This window comes from Sardina pilchardus, chromosome 19 (genome assembly GCF_963854185.1).
Source record: "Sardina pilchardus chromosome 19, fSarPil1.1, whole genome shotgun sequence".
Classification (NCBI taxonomy): domain Eukaryota; kingdom Metazoa; phylum Chordata; class Actinopteri; order Clupeiformes; family Clupeidae; genus Sardina; species Sardina pilchardus.
Genome location: NC_085012.1, coordinates 1,470,056 through 1,492,412, shown reverse-complemented (window position 1 = coordinate 1,492,412; position 22,357 = coordinate 1,470,056). Strand labels below are relative to the sequence as shown.

Sequence of the window (22,357 nt, the reverse complement as noted above, 5' to 3'; positions counted from 1 at the left end):
TACAGAAAGTTTTTCTTTATTATTTAACACATAAAAAATGAACCACACTATACAAATGGGGTTTCCTTGGAGCAGTTAACAAATTCAGGTTACGGTTTTCTAACAGCCTAAATCAGACTCAGAAGTGCTGCAAAAACTGTCAATTCACAACGTTTTTTTTTTCTCCTCTTCTGCGGTGGCTGCGGCCAACTCGACGGTCGTGAAGAGTTCTAGAACACGGCGGCCGCTTCCCAATTGAGTTCACTTTTTTCTTTTTAATTTCCTTTCACTGATAGGCAGTAGCATGCAACCCAGCACACGGGTTTCAGATTGTAAAGGTGTGTGTTTGAGGGGTGCGTGTGTGTGTGTGGGAGGTTACACGGGTCCACGTTCATATGTACAGAAGAGCGACTGGTGTGTGTGTGGTAGTCCTGAGCAGTTGGTGAGGGAGGGAGGGTTGGGGAGAGGGCTGCAGGGGGGTTAGGCTGGCAGGATTCACCCCCGGCCCCAAACCTCTTTACCTTAAAGGGAGGTCCAGCTTTGCTGCTGCTCTGTGGACATCAACAGCAGCGGTTAGGATTTCCACACGCAAATCCTCCAGAGATCAGAGCTCCCTCACCTGTGCACACATTCCTTGCAACATCGAACAAAAAAAAAAAAAAGTCACCAGGAATAATTTGTTTTCCTTTGAAAACTTAACTGAAAAACGAGAGAACTTTAGGCCAAGTAGCTGTAGGTGTCCTTTTCTCCGTCAACGCGCTCCAGGTACTCCTTCTCGATCAAGATATCGATGCATTTCTGGGAGAGGGGTTCACAAACAAGCATGCGTTACTGTACTGCAACATCAGAATCATCAATGAACAATTTGAACAAGTGTTCAAAACAGATGCAGAACACTGGGTCTCAGAGTAGCCTAACACCAATATTAGTAACTGCGAGCTTGTCAGTGTGGAGAGAGGGCCGATTTCTATCAATGATTCTCAGAGTAGTTTCCTGTACAGTGTTGGAGGCACGTGAGGGTGGGTGAGGGGCGCTTACTTTGATGACGGGGACACGGGGCTTGAAGCGTGAGGACAGTTGATTCAGCACCTCCGCCAGCAGCTGCTGATGCTTCAGAAGCTTTCTCATCTTCATGATTCGGACGATAGCAGCCTATCACACACACACACACACACACACACAAAATAGAAAATGGGAGACCTCTGAAAACTCCAATATCTTTCAGAAAGAGGAAGCACTTCTCAGAAATGTCTAAGCCTAGATATTTATGGCAAAAAGAACAGGCAGGAAATGAAAGCTTTTCAACCTAACGTGTTGAAAACAAACAATAGATAGCCTACAGAAGGCCCACAGTATCCTTTTAACACCCACAGGCAAATACATTCAAGAACAGACCAATGTACATATTCTACTCATTCACCAGACACCTGTTGAGCCTTCTGGAGGTGGTGTGGGCCCGATGAAGTAGGTGCCAGCTCGATAAGCCCTGTGAAATGCTCTCCAAGGCTGCTCTGTTGGGCTCGAAGCCCTAACCAGTAGGCCACGGCAGTGTGTGTGTGCTCTACCTGGATGAGGAGCTTGATCAGTATGTGAGTGGGAGCAGTGATCTAACTGGATGAGGAGCTTGTGGCCCTCCTCAATGTTCTTGTGAGTTGTCAGAGAGTGTGTGTGTGTGTGTGTGTGTGTGTGTGTGTGTGTAGCGCTCTACCTGGATGAGGAGCTTGCGGTCCTCCTCTATGTTCTTGTGTGAGGTGTGTGTGTGTGTGTGTGTGTGTGTGCGCAGTGCTCTACCTGGATGAGGAGCTTGCGGTCCTCCTCGATGTTCTTGTGTGAGGTGTGTGTGTGTGTGTGTGTGTGTGTGTGTGTGTGTGTGTGTGTGTGAGCAGCGCTCTACCTGGATGAGGAGCTTGCGGTCCTCCTCGATGTTCTTGTGAGTGGTCTCCTGTTCCTGCTTCTGCTCGGTCTTCATGGGCACGTTGATGTTCACGCGCAGCTTTTTGCTACAGACAAAGATTAGCCGTTCAGTACTCGCGTTTCATTAGTTATCAAACTACGTTATAACACAATGGAAAAGGTTTGTTGTAGCATTATCGACAGGACAGCATTTAAAGAGCAATTTACAGGTTGATTTCAAAAGAATTTATACTTCATCTTGCCTGAAAATCAAACGTTTTACAAAACCTTTCTGACAGTAATTCAGAAGAAAGTGTACCCATTTTAAGCAGGCTCTTAAATAATTCTTCTCTAAAAAAAAACAAAAAGCTCCAGAAAAAAAAAGCTCCTGTATGGCCGTCACTTTGACACAGCGTTAGCCACCGTTATCACCGTTATCTTGAATTTCCCCTTGGGGATCAATAAAGTATCTATCTATCTATCTATCTATCTATCTATCTATCACAGAGTCCCTCAACAAAACTCCCCCTCTTTCCTCCGCCCGTCATTCCTTCCTCTATCTGGCCTAGGTGTCTTATAATGGCAGGGCTGTGCCCCGTGATCAGGCGTTTTTGTTGTTTATGATCGGAGTCCGTGTCAGGATCCATTACACTATTCATTACACTTGACCTGTTTGCCCTCGGTTACCTCACCTCACTTCCAGTTAGTGGTTTAAAAATGCGGAAGTTATTTTTCTCATTATTTTCTCACAATATGTTATCTAGTTCCTTCATGATTTCTCTACACTATGCTTCATAGTAATTTCCAACCTGCAAGTTGCTCTTTAAGCACAGCATTTGACTTACTTCTTGTATCCCAGGAACAGTTTAATCACAGTGTCAGGCTTGAAGTCCACCTCGTCCACGTTGGCACCCTCGTCCTCTAGGACCTGGGAAAGCAAAGCAAATTGTTTCATCAGGGTTAAACAGGCCAGAAAAGCCAAATAGAATCCAAGAAACCCTCTAGTGGACAAACTCCACACTGCAAGCTCCATGCCATAGACTCACCAGCAATTTGGACTTGAGGAGGATTTGCAAAACTTGCACCAAAATGTCCTGTGGGGTAAAAGAACAGAACAGCTGTGATTCCGGGGTCACTGTTTACTAGATTACAGGATTGGTAAAGAACAAGTACTAGCATTACGACTAGACATGATAACCTTTACGTTCACAGGCAAAAGTTACAGTATTAATATCTTATACTGTATTATTTAAAACCTTATTGATATTTTATGTAGATAATTGTTGTTTACAGCAACTAGGAAGAAAATTAGACAAAGATATCGACAGTGAGGATATGTATCCTGGTCTCCAGCTATACTGAAGATTGACTGGTATTCCTCACTTCTACTGTACATTTGAATAGGAGTATCGGCCAAATGGGTAAATGTCAATGGGTCAAAAACGCTGTCCGTCTTGACATGTTTTCTGGCCTGTAAATGTCTGTGTCGGTGAGCTAGAGGGGAACTGACCGTTTTGATCTGTGTGCTGTCGGTGAGCTGCTGGACGGTGTAGGTGTCCTCGGTGTTGAACTGCAGGAGGAGGGCCATTTGGAATGTGGAGGCCTGTGGAGGAACAGGAGAGTAGCGTTAAAGGACTAGCCACATCAGAGGTGCATTCAAATTTACCAACACCAACGAGCACAAAAAACACCACACAGGCCCTTATGGAAGTAGCCACATCAGAGGTGCATTCAAATTCGCCAACACCGGCGAGTATTTTTGAGTGCCCACAAACGTTGGCAGAGAACTTATAGCAAAGAGTTTGAGGAGATAGTTCTCTGTAAACGTACAGAAGTGCGGCACGGTATGTTTACAATAAATTGTTCAAATGGAGCTGTTCAGAGAAGCCATGTTTGCCAAGTGGTCTGCAAGGACGGAGAAGTGCGCGAGCTCACCTGCAGGGTGTATCTGTTCTTGAAGCAGTTGGTGACGAGCTCTCCCTTCGACAGGTGGTAGAGCCACGTCAACTTGCGCCCGCTGTGTCTACTGGCGTAGAAGGCTGTGAATCTTTGGTAACTTCGTTCCAGCTACAAGCGAGAGCAAAAAAAAAAACAACAGCACAGATGAAACCACAGAAGAGAGCGGAGACGCGTCTGTAACGCCAGGGTACACGATGACCGCTGTGACGGACGGGTGGTGGTCAGTTGGCGGTCGAGCTCACCTCGGACGGTAAAGCGAAAGTGCAGGACTGCTGGAAAGGCCAGGAGCCAGAGCTGAGCACCTGGATGCTGAAGTCCACTGCAACACAACAACAGATTCAGGTTCAATCACACGGTCAGGTTCATTTGGCCAAGTCAGTTAACACTAGATGTGGAAAAGTCCAGCTTCAGAGAGTAAAAGTCCAACCTTGTATTGGTTCTACCTGTGCACATAACACAGCTGATCTCACCAGTTAGCTGCTCTACCTGTCTGAGGAGTATAACTAGAGTCAGCTGGTTTAGGCACTTGGCACAGATATGTGATAGGACTTTTCCCACCTCTGGATAACACAGAAGGAATTTGGTTCTGGCTGATGGCATCACTCTCGTAGGATGGACATTGGCAATATAGAGAGTATGCAATACAAGAGGGAGTCACATGATCATCCAGACCAGGGGTCACTCAAAAGATGGAGGAGATACTCTTCTTTTTAGCTTAGGAAAAGGAAAACTGTTCTGGAATGAGGAACTGCTACGATATGCTGCCATATCTGTTTGTGGATTTTCAAAATGGTAGGAATGCTTGTGTTTTTTTTCCCAGTGGTTGACATTTTCTAGCATGCAAGACGCCTCGAGACTCGTTTCAGTCCTAAACAGGGTGTGATTAAATGTCTCCAGACAGACGACCGGAGGGAGGTGTTTTGTTTTGTGTTTGTGATGATGTTTGCGAGGTGCTCACAGTCTAGCGGCTCCGAGTTTGTCAGATGCTTCTTAAACTGCTCATTGAGGTCCTTGCTGACCCCGATGTCCTGGAACATGCGCTGCAGCTTGGAGGTGTACTCAAAGCCACACGCTTGCTGTAAACAGACCAAAGGCCAAAGTCAAAGCACTATCCCAGATCCAGCACAGCGCAATAATCATAAAAATATCAATAAAAACACAAACAAACATCCACAAACAATGGCATTAGAGGCCAATCCAGCGGTACACTATGGTTCCCTGGTACATAGATTAACACCTACAAAGACTATAACAAAAATTTGATGACAATATCCATTGAAATAAACGGTTTGTCTAGGACAGGATTTAATTCAGTCAGCTGGCAACAGCCGACAGTATAATTTAATGATGCATCATTAAAAAACAAGCAGACACATATTTCTCAGTACTAAAGGAAGTCACAGTAGATGCCATAGTCTATGGTTCCCAGAGCGGCGTCGTGTCCGAGCGGGCCGCACCTTGAGCTTGGAGATCATGCTGGCCTCGGCGTCGTCGCTGGCGCTGTTCTGGTGCACGAGGCGCTTGGCCAGCATCTTGGCGTAGAACTTCTGGAACACATCTTTGTCCTCGATGTACTTGAACACCACCATCTGGGAGCACAAGGGCCCAGTCTTGGTTAGTGGGAATGACTGACAGGGCTGACTGGGTGAACAGACTGAGAAGTCTGAAAGAATATGCAGGTGAAACACACCTCCACATGATGTCTGTCACAGAACTCCAAATAAAGACAGTCAATCAATCAATCAATCAATCAATCAATCAGGACAGTCCTCACTCACCACTTGGTTCAGTGTGTCCTCCAGTTCAGCCTCTTCAGGATTCTTGGAGCTGCAGGAGTACAAATAATTTCCTGTTAGTATGATCCATCCTGTTGTTACCACAACAGCTTTGAGTTCCTCTAGTTCCAGCTCCCTGATCTGTTCATATCGTCATTAGGGGATTCAACTAGTGGAGAAATGCAGCGTTCCCACCTCCTCTGGGACTATGTACTGGGTTTAACTATGTACTGGGCTTAAATGGCTCCTACCTCCTCTGGGACTATGTACTGGGCTTAAAGGGCTCCTACCTCCTCTGGGACTATGTACTGGGCTTAAAGGTCTCCTACCTCCTCTGGGACTATGTACTGGGCTTAAAGGCAGGGCTCTACTCTATGTACTGGATCTCTGGAGCTCCTAAGAGCTGCTTGCGAGGCCCTTGAGCAAAAGCCCTGCTGGCCCACAACTCATCATGACCTTAATGCTTAGTGACCACACAGAACAGCCACTCGGAGAGGGATTCGGTCGAGGTCAGAGTTTAATCTCAATCTGGAGGTTGGCCAGGGTTTACCACGACTCGGCCGCAAATCATGGCCTGGGAAGGACGCACTCTATGGGTCCCCTCACAGCCTCCCCTGTGATGGTCAGATTACCATATGGAAAAAGAGATGCATTACATCAGCTCTCTAATTCAACAGCAGGATAGAAGACCCCCAGGGGGAGGAGAAGAGAGACCCCTCCATCCCTCATCCAAGACCCCCAGGGGGAGGAGAAGAGAGACCCCTCCATCCCTCATCCAAGACCCCCCGGGGGAGGAGAAGAGAGACCCCTCCATCCCTCATCCAAGACCCCCCAGGGGGAGGAGAAGAGAGACCCCTCCATCCCTCATCCAAGACCCCCCGGGGGAGGAGAAGAGAGACCCCTCCATCCCTCATCCAAGACCCCCAGGGGGAGGAGAAGAGAGACCCCTCCATCCCTCATCCAAGACCCCCCAGGGGAGGAGAGCAGGGACACCTCCATCCCTCATCCAAGCCCCCCAGGGGGAGGAGAAGAGAGACCCCTCCATCCCTCATCCAAGACCCCCAGGGGGAGGAGAAGAGAGACCCCTCCATCCCTCATCCAAGACCCCCCGGGGGAGGAGAAGAGAGACCCCTCCATCCCTCATCCAAGACCCCCCAGGGGAGGAGAAGAGAGACCCCTCCATCCCTCATCCAAGACCCCCCAGGGGAGGAGAGCAGGGACACCTCCATCCCTCATCCAAGACCCCCAGGGGGGGGAGAGCAGGGACCCCTCCATCCCTCATCCAAGACAGTGTGCTGCTGACCTTACAGCAGCCTGTACATTCAGAACTAGAGAGCGGGCGCTGGTGGCCGCTCCAGATCTTTGAAGGATGGTTTGGTTCGGCCACGTGCACACGTGGATCTTGAGAGTGGTGTGTCTGGTTCTCAGTGCAAACACGTGCACTACGACTCACTATGAGAAGACTGCAATCATGCTTATATAAGCTTATATTGTCTCACAGAGACAATGGCATTTTGTGAAGTTATGAAACGTTGCAAAACAAACATTACATCAAACTCCACCACTGAAGGACTGTCTCAATTCATGAATAAATGTGTCGAGTGCCGCTCTGCTTTGAAGACCAAGAGCACCATTTTAACTGAGGAGAGAGCTCAAGAAGACCAAGAACAGCATTTGAACTGAGGAGTGAGCACTTGAGGTGGAGTTCTGGACTATGGAGTACTAAGAGTGACACCTGCTAATCAGGCTCTTGTTCAGGTGCATTGCGGGGCGTTGGACACATCAGCCCTCTCTTGCTGCATCTGCAGTGAATGACAGTACTCACACAGCAGCTCCCTCAGAATAGTCTGAGGTGATAATGTGGGATTTGGGACAGCTAGTGTAGCTAGCATCCTATATTCCCTGGCCACTCCACTTTTCCCATTTCCCATGCCCATATTTAGAGTGAGCAGCATTGTGTGCCGTTTTAATGTGCTGAAGACCAACCTCTTCTTGAGCAGGGAGTCACAGTATCTGGCCATATTTAGAGTGCTGTTTTAATGAGGAAATGGGGACCCACCTCTTCTTGAGCAGAGAGTCACAGTATCTGGCCAGCAGCTCTGGAGATTTACTGGAGGACTGAGCCATCCTGGTAACAGCGTTGTTATTAATGAACCTCCCACATGCCTAGAGATAGAGGGAGAGAGAGAGAAAGAGGCAGAGAGAGAAAGATAGAGGAAGAGGGAGAGAGAGGGAGAGCATGAGGGAGAGAGAGGGAGACACCGGAAGAGAGGGAGAGAAGGAGGGAGAGAGATAGAGGAAGAGAGGGAGAAGGAGGTAGAGAGGGAGGAGGGAGAGATAGAGGGAGAGAGAGATAGAGGGAGAGAGAAAGAAAGGGAGAAGGAGGTAGAGAGGGAGAGAAGGAAAGAGAGAGAAAGAAGGAGAGAGAGATAGAGGTAGAGAGGGAGAGGAGAGAGGGAGAGAAGGAGAGAGAGAGATAGAAGGAGAGACAGCAATGACAGAAAGAGGTTACAGCACTGATGCTGATATATATATAGTTGGACTAACTGGTTATGGCGTAGAGGGCAGCCATGTGCACATCTTACCTTGTCCAGTGCCGCCACAAAGCCTGCGTCGTTGTTAAACGCTGACATCACCAGGGCGTTGTATTTCTTGTGCACGTCCAATATTGTTTGCACATACATTTTGGGATCCTGTGTGGCGAAGGACAAAAGACAGATTAAGCTCACGCAGATCTCATTTCACATCACCATAGAGCAGCTGCCCTGCCACAATGTATAGCTCTACTGTAGGAAAGTCCCAAGAGATTAGTTACACCAACACACAACGTGCCCGCTTTTGTGTGGTATAGAACATAATGACAGGCGTCGCACACTGAACTTCACATGTACACATGAGATTATAAACTGTACTATTCTGTACCATGTAGCCAGATTAAAGACATGAATGAAACATCTACAAATGAGATTATGAACGGCAGTATTCTGTACCATGTAGCCAGATTAAAGACATGAATGAAATATCTACAGATGAGATTATAAACTGTAGTATTCTGTACCATGTAGCTAGACTGAATGAATGACTAAAGTTAATTCTAAGGCTGGATGAATGACTAAAGCTCATTCCAGGGCTGGCTGAATGACTAAAGCTCATTCCAGGGCTGGCTGAATGACTAAAGCTCATTCCAGGGCTGGCTTTCTTCTGGGGCTGCTAGGAGCCAGTGCTTGTCTGTGCTCTGTGTAATTACATCAGCTGGATCTGAGACTGCTAATCTGGGCGTCTTCCTGTTGTCGCCGTGCGCTACCATCACATTCCGTCTCCACGGCACAACAGAGCCGCCGGTGGCCTGCAGCGCTCACTTGGCTGCACTTCTGCACTGGCTATACTGCAGGGTCAAAGGTCGAACATGCACCAGCCATGCTGGTCAAGACAAGTGTAGCGATATCATATAACCTTCAGTGAACGCATTTTGCCCTGTTGTGCTGTGAGCAAGAAAGGTTAACGTAGAGCCCTGTTGTTGGCTTCATGCACAATGGCAAACTCATAGTCCCCAATGGCCACATAAGAACTGCCTATCTGGCCATCCATCAGGGGTTTTCAACATGATGTGACCAAGAGACCACCATTCAAGAGGTAATTCCCACAGTGAAACTAAAGTACATCATTTTTTAAACCCATGGTCAGGTACGACCAGCAAAGGGATCACAGTGGGTCCAGTGGGAGACACTGGGAGGCTGAAAGGCCTCGTCGTGGACGGCCGCTACTCACGTTGAGGGCAGCGTCCCCACACTTCTCGATGGCGGCGAGGCCCTGGTTGTGGATGTGCGTTTCCAGAAGCTTCTTCAGCTCTCCCAGGCCGTCCGTGATGCGAGAGACAAGGTTGTACATGCGCCCCAGATCTGAAGCAGGGCAAACAGGAGGAAACACTAAGTGAACCTCTTCAGACACCCAGAGCAAGCGTCACAAAACTATAACTGACCACTGACTCATGACCACAATTGTAATGTAATACCTATTGACAATAATAATAATAAAATAATTTGGATGTGTTCATGTTAGTGCTGAATATTAAGAAGTCACAATTTACTTCAGATACAGGCAGTATACATCTAAAAGACAAAAAGACAAAGCAACGAACATTTCGATTATGAGGGGCATAGCGATGGGTTAGCGAAACCAAAACATCGGTGAAAGTTTTTTGAGGGCTCCCACATAAATGTTCCTTTAACCTCAAAACTCGAGCGCAATGAAACAGGTGCTGTGGAGAACTGTCCTCCTCACCTTCGTTCTTGTCGGCATCCAGAAGGTTCTGGAACTCCGTGTGGAAGATCTCCAGGTGTTTCTCAATGAGCACCTGCTCACATTTGCGTGCCAGTTCATCCTGTGTGCTCTCATGGAGGTACACCTGCACACGCCGCTGCTCATCCAGCAGCCGTGTCTCAGCCTGCACACACACGCACGCGCACGCGCACACGCACACGCACACGCACACGCACACGCACACGCACACGCACACGCACACGCACACGCACACGCACACGCACACGCACACGCACACGCACACGCACACGCACACACACACACACACACACACACACACACACACACACACACACACACACACACACACACACACACACGTCAATTCAACATTCGGAAAATGTTGCAATACTGGTACTAATTATATCAGTAAAATAATTCTTTCAATTCTGTCATGGTTACTACAGAACTACTGTTACTGTGCGTAACTAAGGTAACTGGCGTGCAGGCCCAATACAGTAATGTTGAGGAACACGTCGTCATGTGTCTCCTCAGTTAAAGGGAGTGCACTCAGAGAAGCGGCGTGTGGGTCAGCGTTGGGTCACGTCATGCTTTAGGCACCAACAATGAAGTGCTGTGTTTGTGTGATTCAAACTCTATTCATTTCCATCAACCAACTCAAAATATAAACAAACTAGCCATCTTTGACCCAGTCCACTATTTCTTGTTAAATGAGGGTTGATGTAATGGAGCTGGATCACATTCAACAGCCTCCCCTCGCACACAAAACCAGCGCGGCTGGGCCTCCCAGATAAGGCCGGGCCATTAGGCCTGCGCGGCCTGCATCACACTAACCTTTTTCATGTATTCGGTGACAGGGTTTTGTTGCAGGAACTCTGTGCTTTCCCTTGTGTAGAAGCGCTCTGTGTCTGCCAGGAACTGGCTCTCAAAGTACTCTTTGTACACGGATAATGTGGGCCCCTTCGCAAAGGCGTCGTCTTCATTCAGCCCCAGCTCCACTGCAAGAGAGCAAGGCACACTGTTACAGGACAGCTCAACTGGCACAGATTCCAGCACCACGGTTCTGTGCTGCTGAAGGAGGCATCGCCTGCTCAGAAACAACAGCGATTACGGCCCATTCAGTGCCCTGTGTGTGTGCCCCCTCTCTCCCAAATCAATGCGGCCGCAGCAAGACCACAGCAGGCCTCTGAAAAGCCTGTACACACACACACACACACACACACAGCAAGACCACAGCAGGCCTCTGAAAAGCCTGTACACACACACACACACACACACAGCAAGACCACAGCAGGCCTCTGAAAAGCCTGTACACACACACACACACAGCAAGACCGCAGGCCTCTGAAAAGCCTGTACACACACACACACACAGCAAGACCACAGCAGGCCTCTAAAAAGCCTGTACACACACACACACACAGCAAGACCACAGCAGGCCTCTAAAAAGCCTGTACACACACACACACACACACATACCGTAAGACTGGACGACTCCGCTGATGAGTCGAGTGTTGATGGTCTCGCCATTACGCTCTTTCTCAATCAGCTTCAACACGGCGTTGGTCACCTGTGGATGACAATCAACAATAAGCTCTTAAACTGGTACACAAATCATTATAGTACAGGTGGAATTCAAATACTCTGGCACTCCACCCATAGCAGTGCTGGTGAAATCCATACCCACATGTGATAAGGGGACATAACAGAATAATACAATAAAAGGCATATTGTTGAAGACGAACACCTACCTGCTTGTTCAAGGGTCTGAATAAACAGTCTCTCCATGTCACCAACGCAAGCTAGAAAGACAGAAGAATAGAGAGGAGATGAGAACATGGCTGATCAGGAGGACAGGATCTCCTATGTACAGCACTCATATTAACACCTTATATACGCATTCAGGACCCGAATTTAAATGGCGGGCAAGTTACACACATGAACAACACACCGTCGCTCCATCAAACAGATTTCATAGCACTCATTTCAGGCCATATAGATAGATAGATAGATAGATAGATAGATACTTTATTGATCCCCAAGGGGAAATTCAAGATTCATATCATTTCACCCAAGAAGTTCAACAACAGTAGATGAAGAATAGAAGTGACCAAAACAAAAGCACAGAGGTGCAAAGCATGGGCATCGTGCAGGGCTTGCGTCCGACTCACCGAGTAGATCTCGTAGATGCCCTTGCGTCCCTCGTCACACTCGCGGCGCACCCAGTGTCTGTTGAGGTAGGCACAGATGCCGTTGAGCACCTTGCTGGAGAAGCGGTAGTCCTCCCACTGCTGCGTGTAGAACTTCAGCACACTCTCATCCATCAGGTCCTCACCATCCTGAGGGAGGGGGGAGGAGAGAGGAGGAGGAGGAGGTGAGAGGAGGAGAGGAGGAGAGGAGAGAGGAGGGGGGTGAGAGGAGAGGAGGAAAGGAGAGGGAGGTGAGAGGAGAGGGGTGAGAGGAGAGGAGAGGAGGAGAGGAGAGGGAGGTGAGAGGAGGGGAGGAGAGAGGAGGAGAGAGGAGGAGAGGAGAGGGAGGTAAGAGGAAGGGAGGTGAGAGGAGGAGAGAAGAGAGAGAAGAGGAGAGAGGGGACTGTGTTTGGCATGGGACAACTTGGGAGCAGCTCAAGGATCTCCATCTTTAATGCAATGGCCCGCTAAGCAACAGTACTTTTACATTTTCAAAACAGGACTGACCAGTATCCAATACATGGACTAAACCTTGTTCTAGATCAAAGGCCTTTTTCAAGCAATAGGCTTAATCCATGGAAACTTGTCCTATAATTTCCCTTTTAACTGAAAGCAGAGATTAAATACTAGTTTGGGGGGTGGGAGTTATTGAATTGGGGGGATTGGTTGCAGTGGAGAGAACTGGATCTGTGGATCTGTTTCATATACAGCACTGAGCAGCACCTTGAGCAGGTTGGTCAGATAGTTCTTCAGGAACTCCTTCAGCCTCTTGTAGAGCTCCAGGCCCACGAACTGGGCTCCCCCCGGCGTCGGCGTCTTCTTGGAGGGCTTGGAGGCCGGGACGCCGGCGCCACGGGCCTGGTTGGACTGGTGGACACTTGTACAGTAATTATAAACATGTCTGGTGGGCGCGGTTAAGGCAAAAGGTGAATGACGGTGGCAAAAAAAGACAAAAAGGGCTTGAACACGGAGCACCACCTGACAGCCTACCAAAACAAACACTTGGAATAAAATGTAGCCGTCCAGATGTCCCCAAACATCAGTTTACAAGGATCACAAAAATAGAACACAATTGCTATACAAGGATTCAAAGGACAAACCACCTCAAAGAGACTGTAAATGATAAAGTTCCTCCAGTCTGGGCATTTCCGTGTTTATGAGACATGCTCAACACTTCTATCCCGATTCACTCCACATCAAACCCCTTCCTCTGGCTCTGCAAAGTAGGTACGCCACAGAACCAAAAACGGACAGGGCACACAGACACACACACACACACAGCGCTTGCGTGAGCGTCCTGTGACGGTGACACAACAGAATTGTTGCAGTTGTGCCTGGCTGGGTCCGAGTGAGTGAGATGCTGAGCTGGCCTGCTGCCAGGCCTGGCCCTCGTCCAGAGCTGCAGTGCCCGAGTGCCTCCTCGCGTACTCCTGTGCTGCCTACTGTACCTACTGTACCTACTGCGCCATCTCATGCCCTCACACTGCTGCCTACTGTACCTACTGCGCCAGCCTCCGCTTATGCACTCCCAATGTGCTGCCTACTGTACCTACTGCGCCAGCCTCCGCTTATGCCCTCATACTGCTGCCTACTGTACCTACTGCGCCAGCCTCCGCTTATGCCCTCATACTGCTGCCTACTGTACCTACTGAGCCATCTTATGCCCTCATACTGTGCTGCCTACTGTACCTACTGAGCCACTGCCCCAGCCTCCGCTTATGCCCTCCCAATGTGCTGCCTACTGTACCTACTGCCCCAGCCTCCGCACTGCCATCTCATCTCCTCACACTAGCTGCCTACTGTACCTACTGCCCCAGCCTCCGCACTGCCATCTCATCTCCTCACACTAGCTGCCTACTGTACCTACCGGGCCGCTGCCTCAGCCTCCGCACTGCCATCTTATGCCCTCACACTATAACTAGCAACAGGACCTACATGGACAGGTGTGGAACAAGGTATACTGTAATATAGTAGTGTATCCGTGTGGATGGACCATCAGGACTCATGTTAGACTGAGTGTTTACCAAGTGTTGAGCTAAATTCAACTATAGTGTTGTTGTTTATGTGCAAGTCACTGTGGTGTGAAATCACCCTCTCTGACTTGCACAACACAACAGTTCCTGGAAAATCTCTTTGCAGTTGTTGTTCCTGGTGTCCCGTATCACTGCTGTATCTAGCCCACCGTGCTGAGAGCAGAGGAGATGAGGTTTCCATCCCTCTGCCCGAGTTGCCCACAAGAAAGGTGCATCAGCAGAAAAAATGTCCCTCGCTGATAAAATGTTTCATTTTTGAGCTCAAATGCTGAACTCGTGCCTGAACCAACTGTCCCGAGACCCTCTAGATCTCCATCTCTCTCTCTCTCGTCATATCTCTGAATCTCTCTCTCCCCCCTCTCTCCCTTCACCCCCAAAAGTGTTTAATTACGCCCTGGGTCTGTGGTGGGATGAGTGGGTGAAATCCTAGCCGCCGTGCTGCCGCTGTGGGAGAGAGGGGAAGTGCTGGAGAGGATATGAGATGAGAGGAGAGGAGAGGAGAAGAGAGGGGCTCTCTATGATAGATACACCTCTCTTTTGGAGCAGAGGGGAACTGCATCACATACAGATATCTCTGTGCAAAAACTGCCCTCACTCTCTGACTAAAGTTCCCACATTTACTGACCCTAGACAGCTGAACAACATATTATCAACTATGGAAATGATAAAAACGTTTGAAAACAATTACAAACATTTAGAAATGATGTTGACCTTTACCATGTAAGTCCCTATGGCCTGTAATGTAATGTAATGTAATGTAATGTAATGTATCTACGGCCTGCAGTAATGACCTCGTCCTGCACAGTAGTAAGCCATGTGGGTGAGTAAATACACAAGGCTCTGAATGACCGGGAAAGTGCCAAGTCACTCAACGAGCTAAGTGTCTCTACGTGAACTAAAGCTTTTAGTCCATATGAGTCTAGGAGGACTGAGCTGACCAAGCAGTGTTTGCACTCTGGATCTTAGTCACGGCATAAATGAGTCTAATAAGCCTGAGGGAGGGCTGTAAAGCCTGAAACGTTACTAAATAACAAAAAGGAACTGTATTGGGGGCTCTATCTTTTGGATCTTGCACCCGATGAAACTTGCGGATGTGCATGATTATACTTTGTTTTTTCAACCTATGGCACTAAATTAGGATATAGATCTGGCCTCATTATCAAATTAGCTTTAGTTAGACTTTAAACTCTCACCGGCATTTAAATGAGGGGCCAGAGTTTGAATAGAGGCTAGACAGGGATGCGCCATCTGACCACGCCGTGGCCCTGCCGTCAACAGCCCTACAAGGGCACTGGGGGAGAGACAGGCATGGAGACGGGTGCTTGGCCTTCTGTCACAACTGTCTGACAGCTAACCTTTGCTGTCTGAATGAATCAGCTCTCCCTCTCCCTCTCCCTCTCTCTCTCTCTCTCTCTCTCTCTTTCACTTCTCCCTCCCTTCCTCGTCCTTTTCTTCTCCATCCTCCTCTCCCTCGCTCTTCCCATCTCAAGGCGTGGGTGGCAGAGTGCTGATGCTTACCTTGCACTGAGGGAACACTGCAGTCCCTGTAGAAGTGGTCTCTGTCTAGTCTAGAACACTGCAGTCCCTGTAGAAGTGGTCTCTCTCTAGAACACTGCAGTCCCTGTAGAAGTGGGCTCTCTCTAGTCTAGAACACTGCAGTCCCTGTAGAACTGGGCTCTCTCTAGTCTAGAACACTGCAGTCCCTGTAGAACTGGGCTCTCTCTAGAACACTGTAGTCCCTGTAGAAGGGGTCTCTCTCTAGAACACTGTAGTCCCTGTAGAAGGGGTCTCTCTCTAGAACACTGCAGTCCCTGTAGAAGTGGGCTCTCTTTAGAACACTGCAGAGCCTGTAGAACTGGGCTCTCTATATAACACTGCAGAGTGTGCAGAACTGGGCTCTCTCTATAACGCTGCTGTAACACCCAGTGACTGCACTGAATGCCCTGCAGTGAGGGCAAAGGATTCTGCATAGAAGCATACACTACCCAGAAATCCCCTGAATTTGGTGTTAGTAGTAGAATCCAAAACTGCTCATGCTGTGGCAAAACTCTCCACCACAACAGGACCTACCAGCACAAACATGGATAAATTATACAAACACGGCTTACCAGCACAAACATGGATACATGATACAAACAAAACACACACATGTGATGACAAATCCCCACCCCATCATTCTCTCTCTCTCTCTCTCTCTCTCTCTCTCTCTCTCTCTCTCTCTCTCTCTCTCTCTCTCTCTCTCTCTCTCTCTCTCTCTCTCTCTCTCTCTCTCTCTCTCTCTCTCTCTCTCTCTCTCTCTCTCTCTCTCTCTCTCTCTCTCTCTCTCTCTCTCTCTCTCTCTCTCTCTCTCTCTCTCTCTCTCTCTCTCTCTCTCTCTCTCTCTCTCTCTCTCTCTCTCTCTCTCTCTCTCTCTCTCTCTCTCTCTCGGGCCCGTGCGCTGTGCGCTGCTAGGATACGTGTAGAGTTCCATGTAGCGCGACTTGGCCATGCTCTGGCGGGTGTACACCTGCTGGATGCCGGCCCGCAGGTCGTCCCAGATCTGGTCCAGTCCGATCTGCTTCAGCCCGTGGGGGTTCTGGCCCCGGTTGGACGTCATGCTTCCTCTCGCTGTCCTCGTCCTCCTCCTCTTCCTCTTCCTCTTCCTCCTTCTCCTTCTCCTTCTCCACCCGCTGCTGTCGGTTCCTCGGGACAAAGACGGCGTCTCAGGTGCTCTCCCCCATCCGGATCAGGTTTTCCAGGGAACCTCTGAAGAGAATCAAACTGTCCTGCCCGGCTCTTCCAGTCACGGTCCAATGAGAGGCTCAGGCAGCTGAAAGACTTCCGAGTGCGAACGTTAGCAATGCTGGATTCACCAGGTAATCTGTAAGACACAGCAGAGACATTACTGAGCTTTTTTTTTCTACAAACAGTAGGCAAAAGGTCAATACTTGCTGCATGCATGCATAATTTGAGCATGGACAGACGGTACAAAAGGTATTGATCAAATCCTAATGACCCAAGCATGGCTAACTGACCAATGAGACCATCTCTCACTGGCCAGTAGCAACCAGTCTCTCCAGCTGTCTTTGGGGGCAGAAGAAGCTGAAGCGCATGGCTTAGATCAGGGGTTCTCAATGTTTTTGGTTCCAAGGACCCCTTTTAGGGGAAAACATTTTCCGAGGACCCCCTTGTAACCGTAACAGTTAACCATTCGTATTCTCTGAAGTTGTGGTTGGGTCCACTATCCCAAGTTAGGTCCAAGTAGGACCAAATAGACACAATTTGCTTGTTTTATGGGTGAAAAGAGCATCATCTTTTTAAAATGTTAACTTTATAATTTCAAGCAAATTATTTCGCGGACCCCTTGGCTATGGGTCACGGACCCCACTTTGAGAACCACTGGCTTAGATGTCCATGTAGATTCACAGTGTCTGGCTCCTAAACTGCAGTCTAGTGATGGCTCAGCAGCCTTGACCTTCATTGTGTACATGCTGCTGTGTTGTTTTGGCCCGTGACGAGACTCCGCGTCTCAAATAGAGCGAGCGAGAGCGGCAGGAGCCGATACACGATCACGTGACCCACAGGACTGGGTTTTGCAACTGTTATTTATAGAACGCCATACAGCCGCCCGGACCAGGCCACTACCACTTAAGACAAACTGTAAAGGAGTGACGGTATGCCTGTGAAAATCATCAGGATATTTACAGTTACTTTTCCATCTTGACATTTGGTTGGACTGCTTTGACTTAATTTAAATGTCACTGAATAATTAACAACGAAACACGATTTCCAAATGTATCCCTATGGCACCACGCAAACAAAGACTGTAATGGCAAACAATGACTGCACCACAACAACCATTGCAGAAAACAGACTGACAATCAAGTAAACAAACAAACAAAAACAAAGCTTGAGCAACCAGGTCACCCATCCAGGCCGCGCGTGAGTGACGCAACTCAGCAGTGTTTACTCAGGAGCTTTAGCCACAGGATGCTGACTGTTAATCTCAACACAGGTGATGTAGCCTGCGTCGGATGGGTGTGTGCTTGTGTGTGTGTGTGTGTGTGTGTGTGTGTGTGTGTGTGTGTGTGTGTGTGTGTGTGTGTGTGGGTGCGTGCGTGTGCGCTTGTGTGGGTGTGTGTGTAAGGCAGATGGGGCCTGACTGGATCTCGCCCTTAGCCTTTTACCTGGAGGTTTAATCCCTGAGGTCTCTCACCTCTGCTTGGAGCCAGCTGTACATTGATGCAGTCGGCCCCGTCCCCATATGTAAGCTACAGGATTCATTCATAGGGGGGATTCCTATGAAGTTTGCCATAGCCAGATCAACACTGGCTTCCTGCAGGCTACTGTGCAAAAGATAGCCAGAGCTTGTTTCCCTTTCAAGGAAACAAGTGTTATTATTAAAGTGGATGGCCATCATACTAGTGATGATGGTTCCTAATCGTATGTTCTTTTACTGATGGAATTGTCTGCATCTGCTTAAATCCTATACGGAAAAGTTTCCTGTATTTCATTGCAAGTAGTCTAGATTTAATCTGATTAAGATCAAGTAGTCTTGGCCAGACTCTGTGACCTAATAGTCCAGATAGACCCACAGGATGTAGGGTAGTAAGTTCACGAGCCTGGTTTTCATCAAATGTTGTGGAATTAGGGCTCTGGTAGCATTTTACATGGCTGTATAAGATGCATAGCATGGCTAGCCTTGACCTCAGAATAGGTGAAGGTAATCGCGTTATTATATCCTGAGCTTTGCAAATTCAGCCATCTGTCTCCTCGCTTTCTGCTAGTGGTATCCAAAACACATCAAGGCATTATCAACAAAAGATTAAGGGTGGTCTGTCAAAGAGGAAGGAGAGCCAAAAAAACACAAACAAAAAAAAGAAAAACAAGACACGAACAAAACAAAGCAGCAATCCTCAACAAATGTGCAAAGGATATCATTTTCAACATGGTCCTAATGTAATGTTTACATTCCAGTTGTAATGACCTAACTTGTAAGTCTACCTGACCATTGCGTCTGAACATTAAAACACGATGCAAAGAGTGTCATGAGGATGCAGTATGGTAAAACAGAGCATCAGTGTACCATGTGGGCCTGAAATATCTAGATACTAAAGATATCTCACCCTCCACAACGTTTAGGGCATGATTGGCATTTAGAAAATGTGTGAGAAAAAAAACTTTGCCTCACACAAAAGTCACAGAGTCTGTCGACATATATCACTTACCAGATCTAGGCCAAAACTATACATGTAGTCACCAGGTCATCATAAAACGGATGCCCCCTGAACAAATATTCCCCATGAATAGCCGCCCAGGTCACACATAAGTATCCGAAACAAAGAAATGACCGGTATTGTGCGCTGGCGGTGACAAGCACAGGTCAACTGACGGGATGGATTTTTGCATAACCTGCCCCATTAATCATAAGGCTACTAGCTAATGTGGCTGTACAACCTGCGTAGTGAACTAACTCTTCTCCTGAGCCTGAAACAGAGCTAGCGACCCTGTTATGTGCCCTGAGAATCATAATCACAATATAGATTTTAATCTGTTAAATCGTGTCTACTGTTTGTTTACAATTCCGAAGAACCAAACAGCCTCATGTGATAACCTAGTTATTTCTTGCTAAATATGCTAACGTTAGCTGTCGTAGAAATACCTAGCTGAATGACCGTGTTATGGCCTGACGGTGTAGGAATACTTTCCTTTTGACAACAAGCCGGTTTTTTATTATACAAAGGTACCTTCACACAGATAAATGAAAACAAGCAATTGTCACCAAACAGGCATTTAGGTTTAAACCTATCAGATATCTGATTTTAACACAGCTCGCGTAGGCTACATCTGTCTGACCAAAACGTACCGTAGCTATCAACTAGTTAACCTTGTTAGCTACTTAGCTAGCTAAGCTAACTGATTTGAGATAGAAAGCGAAGTTGGCTAACATTAGCTAATAAGCTAACACCAGTTACGTAGCTAGCTCGCGTAATTATAACGTACGTCTTATAAACAAGTCATGGGGCAAAACAAAGGCATTGGTAGCATTTGGTCGAATTTCTAAACATTAGAAGAGATGGGAATAAGCGGTATTTCCAAATTTAAGGTAGTAAGCAAGCTAGGTAAATTAGCTCTCATGCTAGCTTGCTTCACTGATGCAAAATGGCCCCCTGTTCAATGAGTCAGGATTATTCCCATCAAACGCTTGATAAGCTAACCCTTTGACGCAAACGTGTATAATGTAAGAATGTACAAGTAAACAACTTGGGTAGTTATAAGCTAACAATCTTAAAATGTCCTCTTACCATCCTTGATCTGTTTGTCTTGCCTGCTCACGCAGTTCAAACCATACACATCCAAGTGATAGAGTGCCTTCTCCCTCTCTGTTTAGTTTGGGAATCACACTCCTCATACAACCCCTCTGTCGTCACCTGCTGGAAACAAGCCCCCGGTCTGAGTCCCCACGCTTTCCGTGCTGCGAATTAGGCTATTACTAGGCCCGACACCTAAACTAACTTTCATGTAAGTTAGAATTTTATTCGAGAGAGAGAAAGAGAAAGAGAAAGAGAGAGAGAGAGAGAGAGAGAGACTTAATATGTTAGCAATAGTTTAGTTCTATTACTAATTTTGAAGGCCTGCAATATCACTAAAATGATATGATAATGAATAAATAATAATAATCATCATCATAATAAACACAACTAAAAGGTTTGTGTCAAATGATCTATGCTGCTCGTAAATCTATGCTGCCTATTTTGTGTGTCTAACAAAATAGCCCCAACCTTGGGTAGAGCCAGCCTATCAAATGAGTCCAATCCAGTTTAAGCCTACACTCAGAACTTCTTGTCATATAGGTCATATATGAAAGCAACTATTTAGATAGATAGACAGACAGACAGACATATATATATATATATATATATATATATATATATATATATATATATATATATATACATATACACACACACACACACACACACAGTATGTAGCTATATATATAGACAGGTCATTTGCTCAACTTTTTGGGCCTAGTTTTCTGTCAAAGTTTTCTCAATGGATTCCTGGTCAGCACCCCTATTGAAACAGATTAAGACTTGGGGCATGTTAAATTTTGTCCAAAAATTCAAGATGGCCGCCGTATGGGCAATTCCGTATCAGTTGGAACAGGTCAGACACCATGGTCCTCAGTTTTTCCTGATTTTTGGTCAAAATGTTCCTCCATGTTTCATTGGAGGAAAACCAAAATTTTAGCTTGGTATCTTGTTTAGTTTCTGAGATATGGCTCTTCAAATGTGGATAGACGTGTCCTAAAAAAAGGCTGAAAATGCCTGTATTTAATGAGCACCACTTTTTTTTAAACCCCTCTCCTGTCTTAAGCCTACCATATTATTTTCTACAAATTTGAACACTGGGGCAGTACCCTGTTTAGTTGTCCAATATCACAAAGGAATTATAGTCCTTCCCACCATTGAAGACTTATTCATCGAAACAAACCCATATTTTTTTTAAAGCAATGCAAAACAAAAAAACTGTTTTTGTTCTCTTATGGTCATGAATGGATAGCACTCACATTTTTAAAACTTTACATATATATAGTCCATGAGTAAGAGGACATGTTGAAAAAAAATTGAGATGGTAAGTTTTCGTAGTTCGAGGCTATGGGCCTTCAAAGATGGCCAAAATGGTGTTTTTTCCTAAAAATGCCAATTTCATTGCCTTTTTTCAAGGACAAGATGAAATGCAAATCCAACAGTTCTTTTCTCCTGCAATAGTATGCCACTTTGTAGACCATGTGAATGTGGTAGATCCGACCTGTCCATTTTAATATCCCCTCAGTACATGTCTGAAGTTAGAAAAAATGAAAAAATGTCTTGGCTGAAGGAGGTGTTGGTTCGATTTTTATGAACCTCTTAGAAGGACAATATGGGGTTTAAACCCATTTTTTTCTGTTTGAGGGATCGGAATGCCATCCTATAAACAGGATAAAAATGTTATATCCCATTTTTACTCTTTATTGACCCCTTAGAATATGTCCAAAAGTTGTCAAAAATGAAAAAGGCGACTAAATTGAGGGGCTTAAAATGGCCAAGTGGATCAAGTCACACAAGGCTAAACATGTAATATAAGACAGATGAGATACTGAGGGAGAACACTGTGAAATGTATAACCCCTGTTACGATGGCCTTTGAACCCACTGTGTTAACTGAGGTTAAGGGCTAAAAATCACCAACCACCGATCCCGTGGTCTCCAACTTTTTCATATCTC

General features: G+C 46.9%; 1 protein-coding gene across 1 annotated transcript; it reads right to left on the bottom strand.

Annotated features, from left to right (window-relative positions):
• On the bottom strand, positions 1-20,552 carry cul1b (cullin 1b). The gene is made up of 22 exons (XM_062522011.1): positions 20,394-20,552; positions 16,566-16,969; positions 12,800-12,977; positions 12,059-12,226; positions 11,639-11,689; positions 11,367-11,457; positions 10,722-10,885; positions 9,888-10,050; positions 9,375-9,505; positions 8,192-8,299; positions 7,666-7,772; positions 5,610-5,658; positions 5,289-5,420; positions 4,790-4,907; positions 4,074-4,150; positions 3,808-3,939; positions 3,383-3,475; positions 2,919-2,966; positions 2,718-2,800; positions 1,874-1,979; positions 1,018-1,131; positions 1-777 (listed from the first exon to the last, which is right to left on the bottom strand). Exons 2-22 carry the CDS (start codon positions 16,703-16,705, stop codon positions 697-699), a joined length of 2,334 nt encoding a protein of 777 aa, XP_062377995.1. The 5' UTR covers positions 16,706-16,969; positions 20,394-20,552; the 3' UTR covers positions 1-696.
• Between the last annotated feature and the right edge of the window lie 1,805 nt (positions 20,553-22,357).

Bases quoted from the DNA above. Each gene is read 5' to 3' on its own strand.
- cul1b (XM_062522011.1), bottom strand. From the start codon at position 16,705: ATGACGTCCAACCGGGGCCAGAACCCCCACGGGCTGAAGCAGATCGGA. The intron at 12,227-12,799 runs GTGCTGCTCAGT...CCCCTCCCTCAG, and splicing joins ATCTGACCAACCTGCTCAAG to GATGGTGAGGACCTGATGGA. The intron at 9,506-9,887 runs GTGAGGAGGACA...GCCCTGCTTCAG, and splicing joins GGATGCCGACAAGAACGAAG to ATCTGGGGCGCATGTACAAC.